At 33.5% G+C, this 17,500-nt stretch overlaps 10 protein-coding genes and 5 non-coding genes across 15 annotated transcripts in view. All coding sequences in view use genetic code 11, as the record gives it.

The window, feature by feature from the left end:
- Nucleotides 1–998, top strand: part of rpoC1 (RNA polymerase beta' subunit) — a 2,839-nt gene extending 1,841 nt beyond the window's left edge. The window contains exon 2 of the mRNA in view: nt 1–998. This exon is cut by the window's left edge and continues 613 nt beyond it. Within this exon, the coding sequence (YP_009231066.1) occupies nt 1–998 (998 nt within the window).
- A 182-nt stretch (nt 999–1,180) lies between these two features.
- rpoC2 (RNA polymerase beta'' subunit) lies at nt 1,181–5,320 on the top strand. Its single transcript has one exon. The coding sequence runs from the start codon at nt 1,181–1,183 to the stop codon at nt 5,318–5,320; it is 4,140 nt and encodes a 1,379-aa protein (YP_009231065.1).
- Nucleotides 5,321–5,534: 214 nt separating this feature from the next.
- rps2 (ribosomal protein S2) lies at nt 5,535–6,245 on the top strand. Its single transcript has one exon. The coding sequence runs from the start codon at nt 5,535–5,537 to the stop codon at nt 6,243–6,245; it is 711 nt and encodes a 236-aa protein (YP_009231064.1).
- A 239-nt stretch (nt 6,246–6,484) lies between these two features.
- Nucleotides 6,485–7,234, top strand: atpI (ATP synthase CF0 A subunit). Its single transcript has one exon. It carries the CDS (start codon nt 6,485–6,487, stop codon nt 7,232–7,234), a length of 750 nt encoding a protein of 249 aa, YP_009231063.1.
- Nucleotides 7,235–7,740: 506 nt separating this feature from the next.
- Nucleotides 7,741–7,986, top strand: atpH (ATP synthase CF0 C subunit). The gene has a single exon. It carries the CDS (start codon nt 7,741–7,743, stop codon nt 7,984–7,986), a length of 246 nt encoding a protein of 81 aa, YP_009231062.1.
- A 463-nt stretch (nt 7,987–8,449) lies between these two features.
- On the top strand, nt 8,450–9,735 carry atpF (ATP synthase CF0 B subunit). Its single transcript has 2 exons — nt 8,450–8,594; nt 9,326–9,735. The coding sequence occupies exons 1-2, from the start codon at nt 8,450–8,452 to the stop codon at nt 9,733–9,735; spliced, it is 555 nt and encodes a 184-aa protein (YP_009231061.1).
- Nucleotides 9,736–9,800: 65 nt separating this feature from the next.
- On the top strand, nt 9,801–11,324 carry atpA (ATP synthase CF1 alpha subunit). The gene has a single exon. It carries the CDS (start codon nt 9,801–9,803, stop codon nt 11,322–11,324), a length of 1,524 nt encoding a protein of 507 aa, YP_009231060.1.
- A 292-nt stretch (nt 11,325–11,616) lies between these two features.
- Nucleotides 11,617–11,688, bottom strand: trnR. The gene has a single exon. It is a non-coding gene; the product is annotated as a tRNA-Arg (tRNA).
- Nucleotides 11,689–11,849: 161 nt separating this feature from the next.
- Nucleotides 11,850–11,898, bottom strand: trnG (one of the parts in which the record gives this gene).
- On the bottom strand, nt 12,616–12,638 carry trnG (one of the parts in which the record gives this gene).
- Nucleotides 12,639–13,275: 637 nt separating this feature from the next.
- Nucleotides 13,276–13,363, bottom strand: trnS. The gene has a single exon. It is a non-coding gene; the product is annotated as a tRNA-Ser (tRNA).
- A 91-nt stretch (nt 13,364–13,454) lies between these two features.
- On the bottom strand, nt 13,455–13,565 carry psbI (photosystem II protein I). Its single transcript has one exon. The coding sequence runs from the start codon at nt 13,563–13,565 to the stop codon at nt 13,455–13,457; it is 111 nt and encodes a 36-aa protein (YP_009231059.1).
- A 360-nt stretch (nt 13,566–13,925) lies between these two features.
- Nucleotides 13,926–14,111, bottom strand: psbK (photosystem II protein K). Its single transcript has one exon. It carries the CDS (start codon nt 14,109–14,111, stop codon nt 13,926–13,928), a length of 186 nt encoding a protein of 61 aa, YP_009231058.1.
- A 329-nt stretch (nt 14,112–14,440) lies between these two features.
- Nucleotides 14,441–14,512, top strand: trnQ. The gene has a single exon. It is a non-coding gene; the product is annotated as a tRNA-Gln (tRNA).
- Nucleotides 14,513–15,669: 1,157 nt separating this feature from the next.
- On the top strand, nt 15,670–15,706 carry trnK (one of the parts in which the record gives this gene).
- The window catches only part of matK (maturase K), a 1,581-nt gene continuing 459 nt past the window's right edge, over nt 16,379–17,500 (top strand). The window contains exon 1 of the mRNA in view: nt 16,379–17,500. This exon is cut by the window's right edge and continues 459 nt beyond it. Within this exon, the coding sequence (YP_009231057.1) occupies nt 16,379–17,500 (1,122 nt within the window).

The following is a 17,500-nucleotide window of genomic DNA, read 5'->3' as shown; positions in this document are numbered from 1 at the left end:
ATAATAAGGTTTACAAGTCATTTTCAGATGTAATTGAAGGCAAAGAGGGAAGATTTCGCGAGACTCTGCTTGGGAAACGGGTCGATTATTCGGGGCGCTCGGTGATTGTCGTTGGACCTTCACTTTCATTACATCGCTGTGGATTGCCTCGCGAAATAGCAATAGAGCTCTTCCAGACATTTGTAATTCGTGGTTTAATTAGACAACATCTGGCTTCGAACATAGGAGTTGCTAAGAGTCAAATTCGTGAAAAAAAGCCGATTGTCTGGGAAATCCTTCAAGAAGTCATGCAGGGGCATCCCGTATTACTGAATAGAGCACCTACCCTACATAGATTAGGCATACAGTCATTCCAACCAATTTTAGTGGAAGGGCGCACTATTTGTTTACATCCATTAGTTTGTAAGGGGTTCAATGCAGACTTTGATGGGGATCAAATGGCTGTTCATGTGCCTTTATCTTTAGAGGCTCAAGCAGAGGCTCGTTTACTTATGTTTTCTCATATGAATCTCTTATCTCCAGCTATTGGAGATCCCATTTCTGTACCGACTCAAGATATGCTTATTGGACTCTATGTATTAACGAGCGGCACCCGTCGAGGTATTTGTGCAAACAGATATAATCCATGTAATCGAAAAAACTATCAAAATGAAAGAATTTACGAAACAAACTCTAAGTATACGAAAGAACCTTTTTTTTGCAATTCCTATGATGCAATTGGAGCTTATCGACAGAAAAGAATCAATTTAGATAGTCCTTTGTGGCTTCGGTGGCAATTAGATCAACGCGTTATTGCTTCAAGAGAAGTTCCTATCGAAGTTCACTATGAATCTTTTGGTAACTATCATGAGATTTATGCACACTATCTAATAGTAAGAAGTGTAAAAAAAGAAACTTTTTGTATATATATTCGAACCACAGTTGGTCATATTTCTTTTTATCGAGAAATCGAGGAAGCTATACAAGGTTTTTCTCAAGCATGTTCATATGATACCTAATAATATGGTATTAAAAAAAAGGAATTCTAGGACACCCGTGTGAATGCGGACCTCTCCGATTCAACTCGGACCATAGTTCCTGACCTAAAATTCTACGCAAATCAAGATCGAGAAAAGGAAGTTTTGCAATCATTGACTCAAACTCATTGTCGAATCCCATTCAGCAGAATATGGAGGTACTTATGGCGGAACGGGCCAATCTGGTATTTCACAATAAAGTGATAGATGGAACTGCTATTAAACGACTTATTAGCCGATTAATAGATCACTTCGGGATGGCATATACATCACACATCCTAGATCAAGTAAAGACTCTGGGTTTCCAGCAAGCCACTGCTACATCCATTTCATTAGGAATTGATGATCTTTTAACGATACCTTCTAAGGGCTGGCTTGTCCAAGATGCTGAACAACAAAGTTGGATTTTGGAAAAACACCATCATTATGGGAATGTACATGCGGTAGAAAAATTACGCCAATCTATTGAGATATGGTATGCTACAAGTGAATATTTGCGACAAGAAATGAATCCTAATTTTAGGATGACGGACCCCTTCAATCCAGTCCATATGATGTCTTTTTCGGGAGCTAGGGGAAATGCATCTCAAGTACATCAATTAGTAGGTATGAGAGGATTAATGTCGGATCCCCAAGGACAAATGATTGATTTACCTATTCAAAGCAATTTACGCGAAGGACTGTCTTTAACAGAATATATTATTTCTTGCTATGGAGCCCGTAAAGGAGTTGTAGATACTGCTGTACGCACATCAGATGCTGGATATCTTACGCGTCGACTTGTTGAAGTAGTTCAACATATTGTTGTACGTAGAACAGATTGTGGCACTATCCGAGGGATTTCTGTGAGTCCTCGAAATAAAAATCGGATGATGTCAGAAAGAATTTTTATCCAAACATTAATTGGTCGTGTCTTAGCAGACGATATATATATAGGTTCCCGATGTGTCGCCTTTCGAAATCAAGATCTTGGGATTGGACTTGTCAATCGATTAATAACCTTTGGAACACAATCAATATCTATTCGAACTCCCTTTACTTGTCGGAGTACATCTTGGATCTGTCGATTATGTTATGGTCGGAGTCCCACTCATGGTGACCTAGTTGAATTGGGGGAAGCTGTAGGTATTATCGCGGGTCAATCGATCGGCGAACCGGGGACTCAACTAACATTAAGAACTTTTCATACCGGCGGGGTATTTACAGGAGGTACTGCCGAACATGTACGAGCCCCTTATAATGGAAAAATAAAATTCAATGAGGATTTGGTTCATCCTACACGTACACGTCACGGGCATCCTGCCTTTCTATGTTATATAGACTTATCTGTAATTATTGAGAGCGAAGATATTATACATAGCGTGACTATTCCACCAAAAAGTTTTCTTTTAGTTCAAAATGATCAATATGTGGAATCAGAACAAGTTATTGCTGAGATTCGCGAGGGAACATACACTTTTCATTTTAAAGAGAGGGTTAGAAAATATATTTATTCTGACTCAGAGGGCGAAATGCACTGGAGTACTGATGTGTCCCATGCACCCGAATTTACATATAGTAATGTCCACCTTTTACCAAAAACAAGTCATTTATGGATATTATCAGGAAGTTCGTGCGGATCTAGTCTAATTCTTTTTTCGATCCATAAAGATCAAGATCAAATGAACATACCCTTTCGTCCCGCCGAAAGAAAATCTATTTCTAGCCTCTCAGTGAATAATGATCAAGTGAGCCAAAAATTTTTTAGTTCGGATTTTGCGGATCAAAAAAACTTAGGGATTTCCAATTATTCAGAATTGAATGGAAACTTAGGTACTAGTCATTCTAATTTCATATATTCTGCTATTTTTCATGAGAACTCAGATTTATTAGCAAAAAGGCGAAGAAATCGATTTCTTATTCCATTCCAATCGATTCAAGAGCAAGAGAAAGAACTCATACCGCATTCAGGTATCTCGGTTGAAATACCCATAAATGGTATTTTCCGTAGAAATAGTATTTTTGCTTTTTTTGATGATCCTAGATACCGAAGAAAGAGTTCCGGAATTCTTAAATATGGGGCTCTAAAGGCGGATTCAATCATCCAAAAAGAGGATATGATTGAGTATCGAGGAGTCCAAAAATTTAAGACAAAATACGAAATGAAAGTAGATCGCTTTTTTTTCATTCCTGAGGAAGTGCACATTTTACCCGAATCCTCTGCCATAATGGTACAGAACTATAGTATCATTGGAGTCGATACACGACTCACTTTAAATATAAGAAGCCAAGTCGGCGGGTTGATCCGAGTGGAGAGAAAAAAAAAAAGGATTGAACTCAAAATATTTTCGGGGGATATCCATTTTCCGGACAAGACAGATAAAATATCCCGACACAGTGGCATCTTGATACCGCCAGGAAGAGGAAAAAAAAACTCGAAGGAATCCAAAAAATTTAAAAATTGGATTTATGTCCAACGGATCACACCAACCAAGAAAAAGTTTTTTGTTTTGGTGCGGCCCGTAGCCACCTATGAGATAGCGGACAGTATAAATTTGGCAACACTCTTCCCACAAGATCTCTTTCGGGAAAAGGATAATATTCAACTTCGAGTTTTCAACTATATCCTTTATGGAAATGGCAAACCAACTCGAGGAATTTCTGACACAAGTATTCAATTAGTTCGAACTTGTTTAGTCTTGAATTGGGACCAAGATAAAAAAAATTCTTCCCTCGAGGAGGTCCGTGCTTTCTTTGTTGAAGTAAGTACAAAGGGTTTGATTCGAGATTTCATAAGAATTGGCTTAGTGAAATCCCATATTTCATATATAAGAAAAAGGAATAATTCGCCAGATTCGGGATTGATCTCTGCAGATCAGATGAATCCGTTTTATCCGATTTCTCCCAAGGCTGGCATTCTTCAACAATCACTTAGACAAAATCACGGAACTATTCATATGTTCTTAAATCGAAATAAGGAATCCCAATCTTTGTTAATTTTATCATCATCTAATTGTTTTAGAATGGGTCCATTTAATCATGTAAAATATCACAATGTGATAAACCAATCAATAAAAAAAAATACGCTAATTACAATTAAAAATTCGTCAGGCCCCTTAGGAACAGCCACCCAAATTTCAAATTTTTATTTGTTTTTGCCTTTACTCACGTATAATCAGATTTCTTTAATTAAATATTTGCAACTTGATAACTTAAAACATATTTTTCAAGTAATTAACTCGTATTTAATCGATGAAAACGGAATAATTTTTAATCTCGACCCAAACAGTAACGTTGTTTTGAATCCATTCAAATTGAATTGGTATTTTCTTCATCAAAATTATCATCATAATTATTATGAGGAAACGTCCACAATAATTAGTCTTGGACAATTTTTTTGTGAAAATGTATGTATAGCCAAAAAAGAACCGCACCTAAAATCGGGTCAAGTTTTAATTGTTCAAAGGGATTCTGTAGTAATAAGATCCGCTAAGCCCTATTTGGCTACTCCGGGAGCAAAAGTTCATGGGCATTACAGAGAAATTCTTTCCGAAGGGGATACATTAGTTACATTTATATATGAAAAATCGAGATCCGGTGATATAACACAAGGTCTTCCAAAAGTAGAACAAGTGTTAGAAGTCCGCTCGATTGATTCAATATCGCTGAACTTAGAAAAGCGGATTAAGGGTTGGAACAAGTGTATAACAAGAATTCTTGGAATTCCTTGGGGATTCTTGATTGGTGCTGAGCTAACTATAGTGCAAAGTCGTATTTCTTTGGTTAATAAGATTCAAAAGGTTTATCGATCCCAGGGGGTGCAGATTCATAATAGGCATATCGAAATTATTGTACGTCAAATAACATCAAAAGTTTTGGTTTCCGAAGAGGGAATGTCTAATGTTTTTTTACCTGGAGAACTTATTGGATTGTTACGAGCAGAACGAACGGGGCGTGCTTTAGAAGAAGCAATCTGTTATCGAGCCGTTTTATTAGGAATAACTCGAGCATCTTTGAATACTCAAAGTTTTATATCCGAAGCAAGTTTTCAAGAAACTGCTCGGGTTTTAGCAAAAGCAGCTCTTCGGGGTCGTATCGATTGGTTAAAAGGCCTGAAAGAAAATGTTGTTCTAGGGGGGGTGATCCCTGCCGGGACCGGATTCAACAAAGGATTGGTGCATTGTTCACGGCAACACACCACCATTCTTTTGGAAAAAAAAACAAAGAATTTAGCTTTATTCGAGGGAGATATGAGGGATATTTTATTCTACCATAGGGAATTTTGTCACTCTTCTATTTCAAAATCTGACTTTTCTAGGATTTAATGATTTCTAATAGCGGACTATTTTGAATTTTATTTTTTGTTGTTTGCTGTAGTCATTTGCTTTGGTAATTTGTTAACACTAATAAAGATAATAATGAATACAAAATAATGGCTTGGTTCATGCATAAATGGCCATCCCCGGTACAAGAGAAGGTTCCATCGGAACAAAAATTTATTTTAGTTTGGGGTGCCCCCCTTTTTAAGTGTGAAAAGAAATGACAAAAAGATATTGGAACATCGATTTGGAAGAGATGATGAGAGCAGGAGTTCATTTTGGACATGGTACGAGGAAATGGAATCCTAGAATGGCACCTTATATTTCTGCAAAGCGTAAAGGTATTCATATTATAAATCTGACTAGAACTGCTCGTTTTTTATCAGAAGCTTGTGATTTAGTTTTTGATGCAGCAAGTAGGGGAAAACAATTCTTAATTGTTGGGACAAAAAATAAAGCAGCTGATTTAGTGTCGCGGGCTGCAATACGGGCTCGGTGTCATTATGTTAATAAAAAGTGGCTCGGCGGCATGTTAACAAATTGGTCCACTACAGAAAAAAGACTTCATAAGTTTAGGGACTTGAGAACTGAACAAAAGACAGAGGGATTCAACCGTCTTCCGAAAAGGGATGCAGCTGTGTTGAAGAGACAATTATCTCGCTTGGAAACATATCTAGGCGGGATTAAATATATGACGGGATTGCCTGATATTGTAATCATCCTCGATCAGCAAGAAGAATATACGGCTCTTAGAGAATGTATCACTTTGGGAATTCCAACCATTTCTTTAATCGATACAAATTGTAATCCCGATCTCGCGGATATTTCGATTCCAGCAAATGATGACGCTATAGCTTCAATTCGATTCATTCTTAACAAATTAGTATTCGCAATTTGTGAGGGTCGTTCTAGCTATATACAAAATTCTTGATTAATAATAAGATAAATAAATCAATTTTTTTTGAGGGAGGGGCTCCCTGTATTTCGATTAAAAAAATCGGTTACTACTCCTTAATTGTACAAAAGAAAAAGAGAGAAAAACTAGGGATATTGTGTGATTTGTTTAGTTGGGATCCAAAACTAAAATATAAAATTAACGTAAATAAGTAAAAAAAGGGGGGGATCTTGAATCAAAATAATTTAAAGTTCTTATTTCTGTCAGAGGGCAATATGAATGTTTTATCATGTTCCATCAACACACTAATAAAAGAAGGGTTATATGAGATATCTGGTGTAGAAGTAGGCCAACATTTCTATTGGCAAATAGGGGGTTTCCAGATCCATGCCCAAGTCCTTATTACTTCTTGGGTTGTAATTGCTATCTTATTAGGTTCTGCAGTTCTAGCGATTCGCAATCCACAAACCATTCCAACTGACGGCCAAAATTTCTTTGAATTTGTCCTTGAATTCATTCGAGACGTGAGTAAAACCCAGATTGGAGAAGAATATGGTCCATGGGTTCCCTTTATTGGAACCCTGTTTTTATTTATTTTTGTTTCTAACTGGTCAGGAGCCCTTTTACCGTGGAAAATTATCCAGTTACCTCAAGGGGAATTAGCAGCACCAACGAATGATATAAATACGACGGTTGCTTTAGCTTTACTCACATCAGTAGCCTATTTTTATGCGGGGCTTAGCAAAAAAGGATTAGGGTATTTCAGTAAATACATTCAACCAACCCCAATTCTTTTACCCATTAACATCTTAGAAGATTTTACAAAACCCCTATCACTTAGTTTTCGACTTTTCGGAAATATATTAGCCGATGAATTAGTCGTTGTTGTTCTTGTTTCTTTAGTACCTTTAGTGGTTCCTATACCTGTCATGTTCCTTGGATTATTTACAAGCGGGATTCAAGCTCTCATTTTTGCCACTTTAGCTGCGGCTTATATAGGTGAATCTATGGAAGGTCATCATTAACGATTTTTTTTTCAAATATTCTTTTTTAGGTTAGCCCAATTAATTATAGAATAGTTGGTTTACGTTATGTAAGAAACACCTGTATATGTGATATTTGATATTGCCTAGGTATATATGAGTTAAAGATCTATATAATTTGAATCTGCTCTACATGCTTTTGTGAATTTCTATTTAGATAGGGATTCGATTATAAATTCTTCCTTTTTATCTGTGAATTGGCTGAAAAAACGATAAAAAAAGAATGAAGAATTCAAAGAATGGTTCACAAAAAATAAATGGCATAAAAAAGTCGTATATCTATATTATGGATTTTTAAAAATCCCGTGAATAGGAACTACTATTAAAGTAATTCTTATGATTCACTCATTTTATTATATTATTTCAATTCTAGTTTTTGGTTATTTTGGCTTGATGAATCTTAGCGATTACTTAATTAGAATTACGTCCTAAGTCATTTGATGATTGTATCATTAACTATTTCTTTATTTTGGTGTGAGGAACTTATCATGAATCCACTGGTTTCTGCTGCTTCGGTTATTGCTGCTGGGTTGGCTGTTGGGCTTGCTTCTATTGGACCTGGAGTTGGTCAAGGTACAGCTGCGGGTCAAGCTGTCGAAGGTATCGCGAGACAACCTGAGGCAGAAGGAAAAATCCGAGGTACTTTATTGCTTAGTTTGGCTTTTATGGAAGCTTTAACAATTTATGGCCTGGTTGTAGCATTAGCGCTTTTATTTGCGAATCCTTTTGTTTAATCCCAGAAATCATAAAATTCGGGATTTTTTTTTGTAGTTTTTTAATTCTATCAAGATTTAACTCCTACAATTATTCATTGAGACAACAATCCTTGGGAAGGACTAATTTGAGGATGGGGAATTAGCACATCGATTCGCTTTCTTCCTTCCCCTTATTCTTTTAGTTTAATAGAAACTTTTTTTAAGGAGTGTTGCGAAAAAAAGGAAGTTTAGGTTTTTTGAACTTGACATAAAACTTGGTCTCAAATTCTAGCTTAATTCTAATAAGTCTCATTATTATTATTGAAAATTAAAAATTTTGGAAAATACGTTTGTAAATAGAATAGGTTTTTGATTCTGTTTACAAATATCCAAAGAGGTAAATTAAATTATTAAATTAAAATTTCTTTTTATTGAAAATAAAAAGAATAAAAAAAAAGGACAGAGTTCTTTTTTTTATAGTTTAGCTAGAAGAGGAGATTATATGAAAAATTTAACCGATTCTTTCGTTTACTTGGGTCACTGGCCATCCGCCGGGAGTTTCGGATTTAATACCGATATTTTAGCAACAAATCCAATAAATCTAAGTGTAGTTTTCGGTGTATTGATCTTTTTTGGAAAGGGAGTGTGTGTGAGTTGTTCATTTCAAGAATAGGCTGGATTCACCCAGTGGCACTATAACTAGGAAAAAGTGCATAATCCCGCGAATTACTTCTGAATAAAAAAAATCATATTTTAGAACCATAGCATTTCGTTATTCTTTGGTAAGTCCGCTTTACTTTGATTCTCTATCAACCAAAAATTGGGACAATTAATTAACATGGTTAAAGCTAAACTGTTTGAAGTTCAGATGCAACATGGTACTCTTTCTACTATTAAAAAATTAAAAAATGTAGTCTAATAAAAAACTGAATAAAAATTTCAAAAAGAATTGGTAGACTTTTTTCGATATAAAACACTCATGTCGATAAAATTTTTTGAGTCTTTTTTTATAATGCAGAATTGATAACCTACGTATAAAGTAATAAGAATTCTTTGGATTTCAAGAAAAAAAAAAACAACTTTGCTGACAATTATTGATTTTTCATTGGTCAGAAGAATCCTCCGAATATTTTTATCTTGGATTGGTGATCTTTTTCGATATAAATATATATTGAATATGAATTGAATAAAAAAACTCGGGAGAGGGTAGGCTCATTGCATGAAAAAGATGGGAATGGAAGTCTCATAAATAATTGATAAATGATTGGAATAAATGAGCATGAGAGCCAAATGAATCGAAAGATTCATATTTGGTTCGGGAAGGGATCATAGAACTTTTTTTTTTTTTTTAATGAATGGAAAGATAATCTACTTTCATTAAATGATTTATTAGATAATCGAAAGCAGAGGATATTAAATACTATTAGAAATTCAGAAGAACTGCGTGAAGGAGCTATTCAACAATTAGAAAATGCCCGGGCTCGCTTGCGTAAAGTAGAAACGGAAGCGGATCAGTTTCGCGTGAATGGATACTCTGAAATCGAACGAGAAAAATTAAATTTGATTAATTCAACTTATAAGACTTTGAAACAATTAGAAAATTACAAAAATGAAACCATTCTTTTTGAGCAACAAAGAACAATTAATCAAGTCCGCGAACGGGTTTTCCAACAAGCTTTACAAGGAGCTATAGGAACCCTTAATAGTTGTTTGAGTAACGAGTTACATTTACGTACTATTAATGCAAATATTGGGATGTTTGGTACGATGAAAGAAATAACTGATTAGTCCTTTCCTTACGATTATGATAGGCATTATTTTTTTTCTTTCAAAAAAGAATCAGGACAATACTCATGGTAACCATTAGAGCCGACGAAATTAGTAATATTATCCGTGAACGTATTGAGCAATATAATAGAGAAGTAACGATTGTAAATACCGGTACCGTACTTCAAGTGGGCGATGGCATCGCTCGTGTTTATGGTCTTGATGAAGTAATGGCAGGTGAATTAGTAGAATTCGATGAGGGTACTATAGGTATTGCTCTTAATTTAGAATCAAATAATGTTGGTGTTGTATTAATGGGTGACGGTTTGATGATCCAAGAAGGAAGTTCAGTCAAAGCTACGGGAAAAATTGCTCAGATACCCGTGAGTGAGGCTTATTTGGGGCGTGTTATAAACGCCTTGGCTAACCCTATTGATGGTCGAGGTAAGATTTCAGCTTCTGAATCTCGGTTAATTGAATCTCCTGCCCCAGGTATTATTTCGAGACGTTCTGTATATGAGCCCCTTCAAACAGGACTTATTGCTATTGATTCCATGATCCCTATAGGACGCGGCCAGCGAGAATTAATTATTGGTGACAGACAGACCGGTAAAACAGCAGTAGCCACAGATACAATTCTCAATCAACAAGGTCAAAATGTAATATGTGTTTATGTAGCTATTGGTCAAAAAGCTTCTTCCGTGGCTCAGGTAGTGACCAGTTTACAGGAACGAGGGGCAATGGAATACACTATTGTGGTAGCTGAAACGGCCGATTCCCCAGCTACGTTACAATACCTCGCGCCTTATACAGGAGCAGCCTTGGCTGAATATTTTATGTACCGTGAACAACACACTTTAATAATTTATGATGATCTTTCCAAACAAGCACAAGCTTATAGACAAATGTCTCTTCTATTACGAAGACCGCCGGGTCGTGAAGCTTATCCAGGAGATGTTTTTTATTTACATTCACGTCTTTTAGAAAGAGCCGCTAAATTAAGCTCTCAATTAGGTGAAGGAAGTATGACTGCCTTACCAATCGTCGAGACCCAGTCAGGAGATGTTTCAGCTTATATTCCTACTAATGTAATTTCCATTACAGATGGACAAATATTCTTATCCGCCGATCTTTTTAATGCTGGAATCAGACCTGCTATTAATGTAGGGATTTCTGTCTCGAGAGTAGGGTCCGCCGCTCAAATTAAAGCTATGAAACAGGTAGCTGGAAAATTAAAATTGGAATTGGCTCAATTCGCTGAATTAGAAGCCTTTGCCCAATTTTCTTCTGATCTCGATAAAGCTACTCAGAATCAATTGGCAAGAGGTCAACGATTGCGTGAGTTACTGAAACAATCCCAATCAGCCCCTCTCACAGTGGAAGAACAGGTAATGACCATTTATACCGGAACAAATGGTTATCTGGATGGATTAGAAATTGGACAAGTAAGAAAATTTCTCGTTCAGTTACGCACTTACTTAAAAACGAATAAACCTCAGTTTCAAGAAATCATAGCCTCTACCAAGACATTAACCGCTGAAGCAGAAAGCTTTTTGAAAGAAGGTATTCAAGAGCAACTAGAACGTTTTCTACTTCAGGAGAAAGTATAAAAAAAGAAATGAAACGTTCTTTTTTTTGATTCTTTAGTCAATTTGACTCTTTAATTTTAATTAAATTTTTAAGAAATTCTATAATCTATAAATAGAAGTCTACAAGTCAAGTATATATAATAGAAAGAAGTATATAACTATATATCTGTTTAATATTAAATCTTAAAGCATTCAGAATTTCTTTCTTATTCTATTTATTTCTTAGCTTTTTTCGAAATAGAATAAAAATATATTATATATAATATATAGAAATGGAAATAATAGATAAATATCAATATAGATATATTGATATTGCGTCCAATAGGATTTGAACCTATACCAAAGGTTTAGAAGACCTATGTCCTATCCATTAGACAATGGACGCTTTTCGCTTTTTTTTTTTACTTTCCAATTGTTAAAAAAAAAGAATGTGCGAAATCTTTTTAGCAATTGTGTATTGAACTGAATTCAATACACAATTGCTATTAGACAATTCTAATAGAGAAAATTGTCTCTAATAAAAAAAAGGGGCAATTGTGAATTTAGAGCGGGTAGCGGGAATCGAACCCGCATCGTTAGCTTGGAAGGCTAAGGGTTTTAGTCGACGTCGATCGATCATTTTTATATTTTTAACGTCTCTAATTCAAAACCGAACATGAAACTTTGGTTTCATTCGGCTCCTTTATGATGGATGGAGAACTTCCCAAATAAAAAAAGACGGGAACGAAATCAAAATTCGACCCATAACATCTATGTTAGCTTTTTTTCCGTCTGGGTACTTTCACAGAAAATTTTGCTTTATAGATGATCCTTCTAGAAGATAGATCAGGCGAACTCGAACAATCTTTCTAGTTACTTCGTTCTTTATTTCTATTTAACGGAATCCTTAGGAAAAGTATTTGGTTTCTACCGAGCTAAAACAATATAATATGTCGATGTCTTTAGTAAACCAAAGTTCTCGTTTAATAGCTATTTTGCTTCAATTTTTTCTATACCAAACAATGATATAGAACTGAAGATTTAGTTACGATAAGAAAGACACTTTTCTAGCTTTATCCATGGATCCTCTTGTTATACTTATTGAATTGTAAATAGTCATCCAATTCAAAAATTATGTTTCGAAATTTCATAATCCAAATTTACAATTGATTAGAGTCTTTGGATACAAATTACGAGAATCTATAATCTTCCTTGAATCTTTCATTGAAAGGGAAAGGACTAAATCCTTTTAAGAAATAAAATTTTTGATCGGAAGATGAATCAAACCGAGAGACCCTTTAACTATTAAAGGGATTAAAGGAACGAATCACACTTTTACCACTAAACTATACCCGCTACAATGCAATTATTGCATATAAATTAACCTTTTGTCGAACAAAGTAATCGGGGGTGTAATAAAAAAATCTGAAAAAAAATTAGAAAATTCTAGCGTTGACTTAATAAAATTAGTAAAAGCGAATTAAATTCCACTTTTTTTATTTCAAATCTTTTTTTGTCTAAAAATCCATCGGATGAGTCTTTTTAATTTTAACAAAAAAAGGCCCGGCTGGGGACTGACCAGGCCAGGCTATTAAAATAAAAAAGATCTTTTACTTGTGTTTTGACGAGACAAAAAAAAAGGATTCTCTATTTCTATGATTGTAGTTTTATTTATTTCTCTTTCGAGTTCGCGCCTAATCTTTAGCTAAATTTTTAATGTAACTAGAATTACTGAGAAAGTTCTATAAAAACAAAAACATTTATTTATATAATAGTAATATATATATTATATATATAAATAGAGGATAAATATATTTATATAATAAAAAAGAAATTTATATATATATAATAAAATATAGAAAATGAAAAAATATATATAATATAAAGAATAATCTATACAAAAAAAGAAAGCTTTTTAAGAATAAAGTGGAGAAGGTTCTTTTTCAAACCTTTTTTTTGTTTAATGGAACCTAATAAGTATCCCTTTTTATTCGGAGAGATGGCTGAGTGGACTAAAGCGTTGGATTGCTAATCCATTGTACGAGTTAATCGTACCGAGGGTTCGAATCCCTCTCTTTCCCTTTCTCCTTTTGATGATGTGTAATAGATAAAATCCTAATAAAATTAGAGCATTTCCACTAATTAAATAAAGCAATAAAAAACCTTTCTTTTTTATTCTTCACGTCCCGGATTACGTCCTGGATCATTAGATAGAAATCCAAATATGAAGAGAGAAACAAAGAATATAACTACAGTGTATACAAAAAGTTTGAGAGTAAGCATTACACAATCTCCAAGATCTTACTAAAAAAAAAAAAAGAGAATAGATTCTCTATTTTTATATCAAATATCTAATTTTGATACCAAAAAAGAAAAAAAAAAAAGTTTCAGAAAGTCAGTTGTAATTAAGATAATAGTCGAATCTTTGATATTCAAACAGATTTGCATACCAACATCTAGATATTTTTTTTTTTTGTGAACTCGAATCTAATTAGGTTCTTTCATTTAGGGAAAAGAGGATAAAATTTAGGAAATAGAAATGATCCAGATTTAGTATGGCTGCCGTCAAGATTTTTTGATCTTTTGAATTGTTGGAAGAACAAAAAACGTGAATTTTTTTAAAACAGTATTAAGAATTGCATTTTATCGAAAACTTACAGCGGCTTGCCAAACAAAGGCTAAGAGAAGAAAGAAAAGAGGTATTACGGGCATAACATCTACGATTGGATTCAAAAAGGCGTAGGCCTCTGGCAATTTGGCGACTAAAAAAGTGCTTGAAAAAAGGGCAGAATTAAAACAAATACAGATCAAATTAAATATATTAAGCATAACAAAAATTGGTGTTCTTGTGGATAATTTAATTTTGATTGAGTTATTAATATATTTTTTATATAAGGAAAAAATAAAGAAAGATAGTCTAAAAAGACTTTGTTGAACTTACTCAATCAAAAATCCTTTCATTCTCTTATGAGAATTAAAGAAATAATATTTTCATACAATATCTTAATTGAATTCTATGTAATGATCAATAAAGTAAGTTTTATTTGCTATCTACACGTGTTAAAACTCTAGCACCGACGTAACCTATATTTAATTTTGAATTGACGAACAACCAATAGGAATATTACTCTTTTAGTAGTCTTGAATAAAAAGCGAAATGGGGCGTAGCCAAGCGGTAAGGCAACGGGTTTTGGTCCCGCTATTCGGAGGTTCGAATCCTTCCGTCCCAGAGTATAGTCATTACCGAATCAATCTTCTATTGCCTTTGTACACCATCTTTCTCTTTCTGTTTAAAAATCCAATCTTTTTTAAGAATAAAATATTGAAATGAAAAGAAGAATAAACTTATTTTTCATTATTTTAACCGAATTCAAAAAAATCTATATTTATAGATATAAATATAGATTTCTATTCAAACTAATATGGGATTCATTTGAATTCTGACTGAACCTTTACGCGTAAATTCACTATTCCATTCATAGAGAAAGAAAAGGTATCGATTACGATATACTGACTGAACTATGACTATTCATGATTCCATAATTGAATCAATTACACAAACTAGAGGAATGTTATGGTAAAACATCGTTTAAAACGATGTGGTAGAAAGCAACGTGCGACTTGAATTGAAGGACCTGATCTGCTGTGGATTTTTTCATCCGCCACTTTTTATATTTTTATATAGGAATATAGGTGCTCTTGGCTCGACATTTTGTATTCTATTTTACTCGAGTCCTACACCTTTTTGGAATATAAAAAAGAGGATGTGAAAGACTCGTATATAGCTTGATATCAAATTTTATCTACTCTTATCTTTCACTTCCATCATATTTATTTTGATTTATTAGTATTCCTCCTAAGATACGAATACTAAAAAAAAACCTGCGAACAACTATTATGTTTTATAATAATAAACAAATTTATGAAAAAAAATTTGGATCTCGATTATATAAATTCGAATTTTTTTATAAATACAAAATTTTACTGTATAGAAAAAAATACTGTATATAAAATAGAAAATAATATATTAATTCTGAATAAAACTAATATATATATTATTATATGAATAATTTATTCATCATAAAAAATGAAAGGCCATAAAAAGTGGGTCTAAAAAAGTATAAAAAGATTTGAGATTATCTTAACGGGCTTAGTTTTCATTCATTGTATGAACTAACAAACCAAGGGGTTAAGCTTTTTTATTGATTTTTTCTATTCGTTTCACTATATGAAAAATTCATAATCATATTGACAACATTGTATGGACCAAATATAATTCTCTCATAGATAAATGGATCTATTTATCCCTGACGCACACACGACTGGATTTTTTTCTTTATTCTGGTTGTATCTACATATTTGCAGTACGTTCTTTTTTTGTTTTTTGGGGTTGCTAACTCAACGGTAGAGTACTCGGCTTTTAAGTGCGACTAGCATCTTTTACACATTTGTATGAAGAAAAGGATTCGTCCAAATCTGCGGTAGAGTTTGTAAGACCACGACTGATCCTGAAAGGAATGAATGGAAAAAATAGCATGTCGTATCAAGGGAGAATTCAGATAACATTTTTTTGCTTTCCTGATCGGTACAACCCTTTTTTGATGTAAAAAAAAAAGAATTCCAATTTGGGTCAAGTGAATAAATATAAATGGATGGATAAAAAACCAGTTTTCCTTATTCCAGGAAAAAAAAAAGAAACGAGCTTCCATTCGTAATTTGAAAAATTACCCAAACTAATTAAATGTTAAAAATAAATTAGTGCCTAATACGGGTATGGGAAGGCATTTTTTTCTTGCGTGTTATTATCAATTTTTTTCATAAGTCCTAATTATTTTTTTAACTAGTCCATTTGGATTAGGTTGGAGTGTGTAAAAGAAGCAGTATATTGATAAAAAATATATATATATTTCCAAAATCAAAAGAGCGATTAGGTTAAAAAAATAAAGGATTTCTAATAATCTTGTTTTGTTATTCTATAATATAACGAACAGAAACCTATTAAAGATAGAGAATAGAGAATCCGGTTAGCAGTCTACCTGTTTATGAGGTATCTATTGCTTTCGTAGTCTAATACCTTATTTTGACTGTATCGCACTATGTGTCATTTCAGAACTCAAGAAAATAAAGACTTTACCTTCGGTTCAAATCGAATTTCAATCCAAATGGAGAAATTTCAAGGATATTTAGAGTTCGATGGGGCTCGGCAACAGAGTTTTCTATATCCACTTTTTTTTCGGGAGTATATTTATGTACTTGCTTATGATCATGGTTTAAATAGATTAAATAGAAATCCCTCTATTTTCTTGGAAAATACGGATTATGACAAAAAATATAGTTTACTAATTGTGAAACGCTTAATTTTGCGAATGTATGAACAGAATCGTTTGATTATTCCCACTAAGGATTTGAACCAAAACTCCTTTTTGGGGCATACCAGTCTTTTCTATTATCAAATGATATCCGTTTTATTTGCAGTGATTGTAGAAATTCCATTTTCCCTAAGATTAGGATCCTCTTTTCAAGGAAAACAATTAAAAAAATCTTATAATTTACAATCAATTCATTCAATATTTCCCTTTTTAGAAGACAAATTAACACATTTTAATTATGTGTTAGATGTACTAATACCTTACCCCATCCATCTAGAAATCTTGGTTCAAACCCTACGTTACCGGGTAAAAGATGCCTCTTCTTTGCATTTTTTTCGGTTCTGTTTATACGAGTATTGCAATTGGAAGAAGTTTTATATTAAAAAAAAATCAATTTTGAATCCAAGATTTTTCTTGTTCTTATATAATTCTCATGTATGTGAATACGAATCGATCCTTTTCTTTCTACGCAATAGGTCTTCGCATTTACGATCGACATCTTATGAAGTCCTTTTTGAACGAATTTTATTCTATGGAAAAATACAACATTTTTTAAAAGTTTTTGTTAATAATTTTCCGGTGATCCTAGGGTTGCTCAAGGATCCTTTCATACATTATGTTAGATATCACGGAAGATGCATTCTGGCAACAAAGGATACGGCGCTTCTGATGAATAAATGGAAATATTATTTTGTTAATTTCTGGCAATGTTATTTTTCCGTATGGTTTCAATCGCAAAAGGTCAAGATAAATAAATTATCTAAAGAAAATTTAGAGTTTCTGGGTTATCTGTCAAGTTTGCAATTAAACCCTTTAGTGGTACGTAGTCAAATGCTAGAAAACTCATTT

This window comes from Camelina sativa, assembly GCF_030686135.1.
Source record: "Camelina sativa chloroplast genome, complete sequence, specimen voucher B-2007-0434-12".
In the NCBI taxonomy this organism is placed as follows: Eukaryota; Viridiplantae; Streptophyta; class Magnoliopsida; order Brassicales; family Brassicaceae; genus Camelina; species Camelina sativa.
Note: the sequence above shows the minus strand (reverse complement) of the source record. Positions and strands in the feature narration are given on the sequence as shown.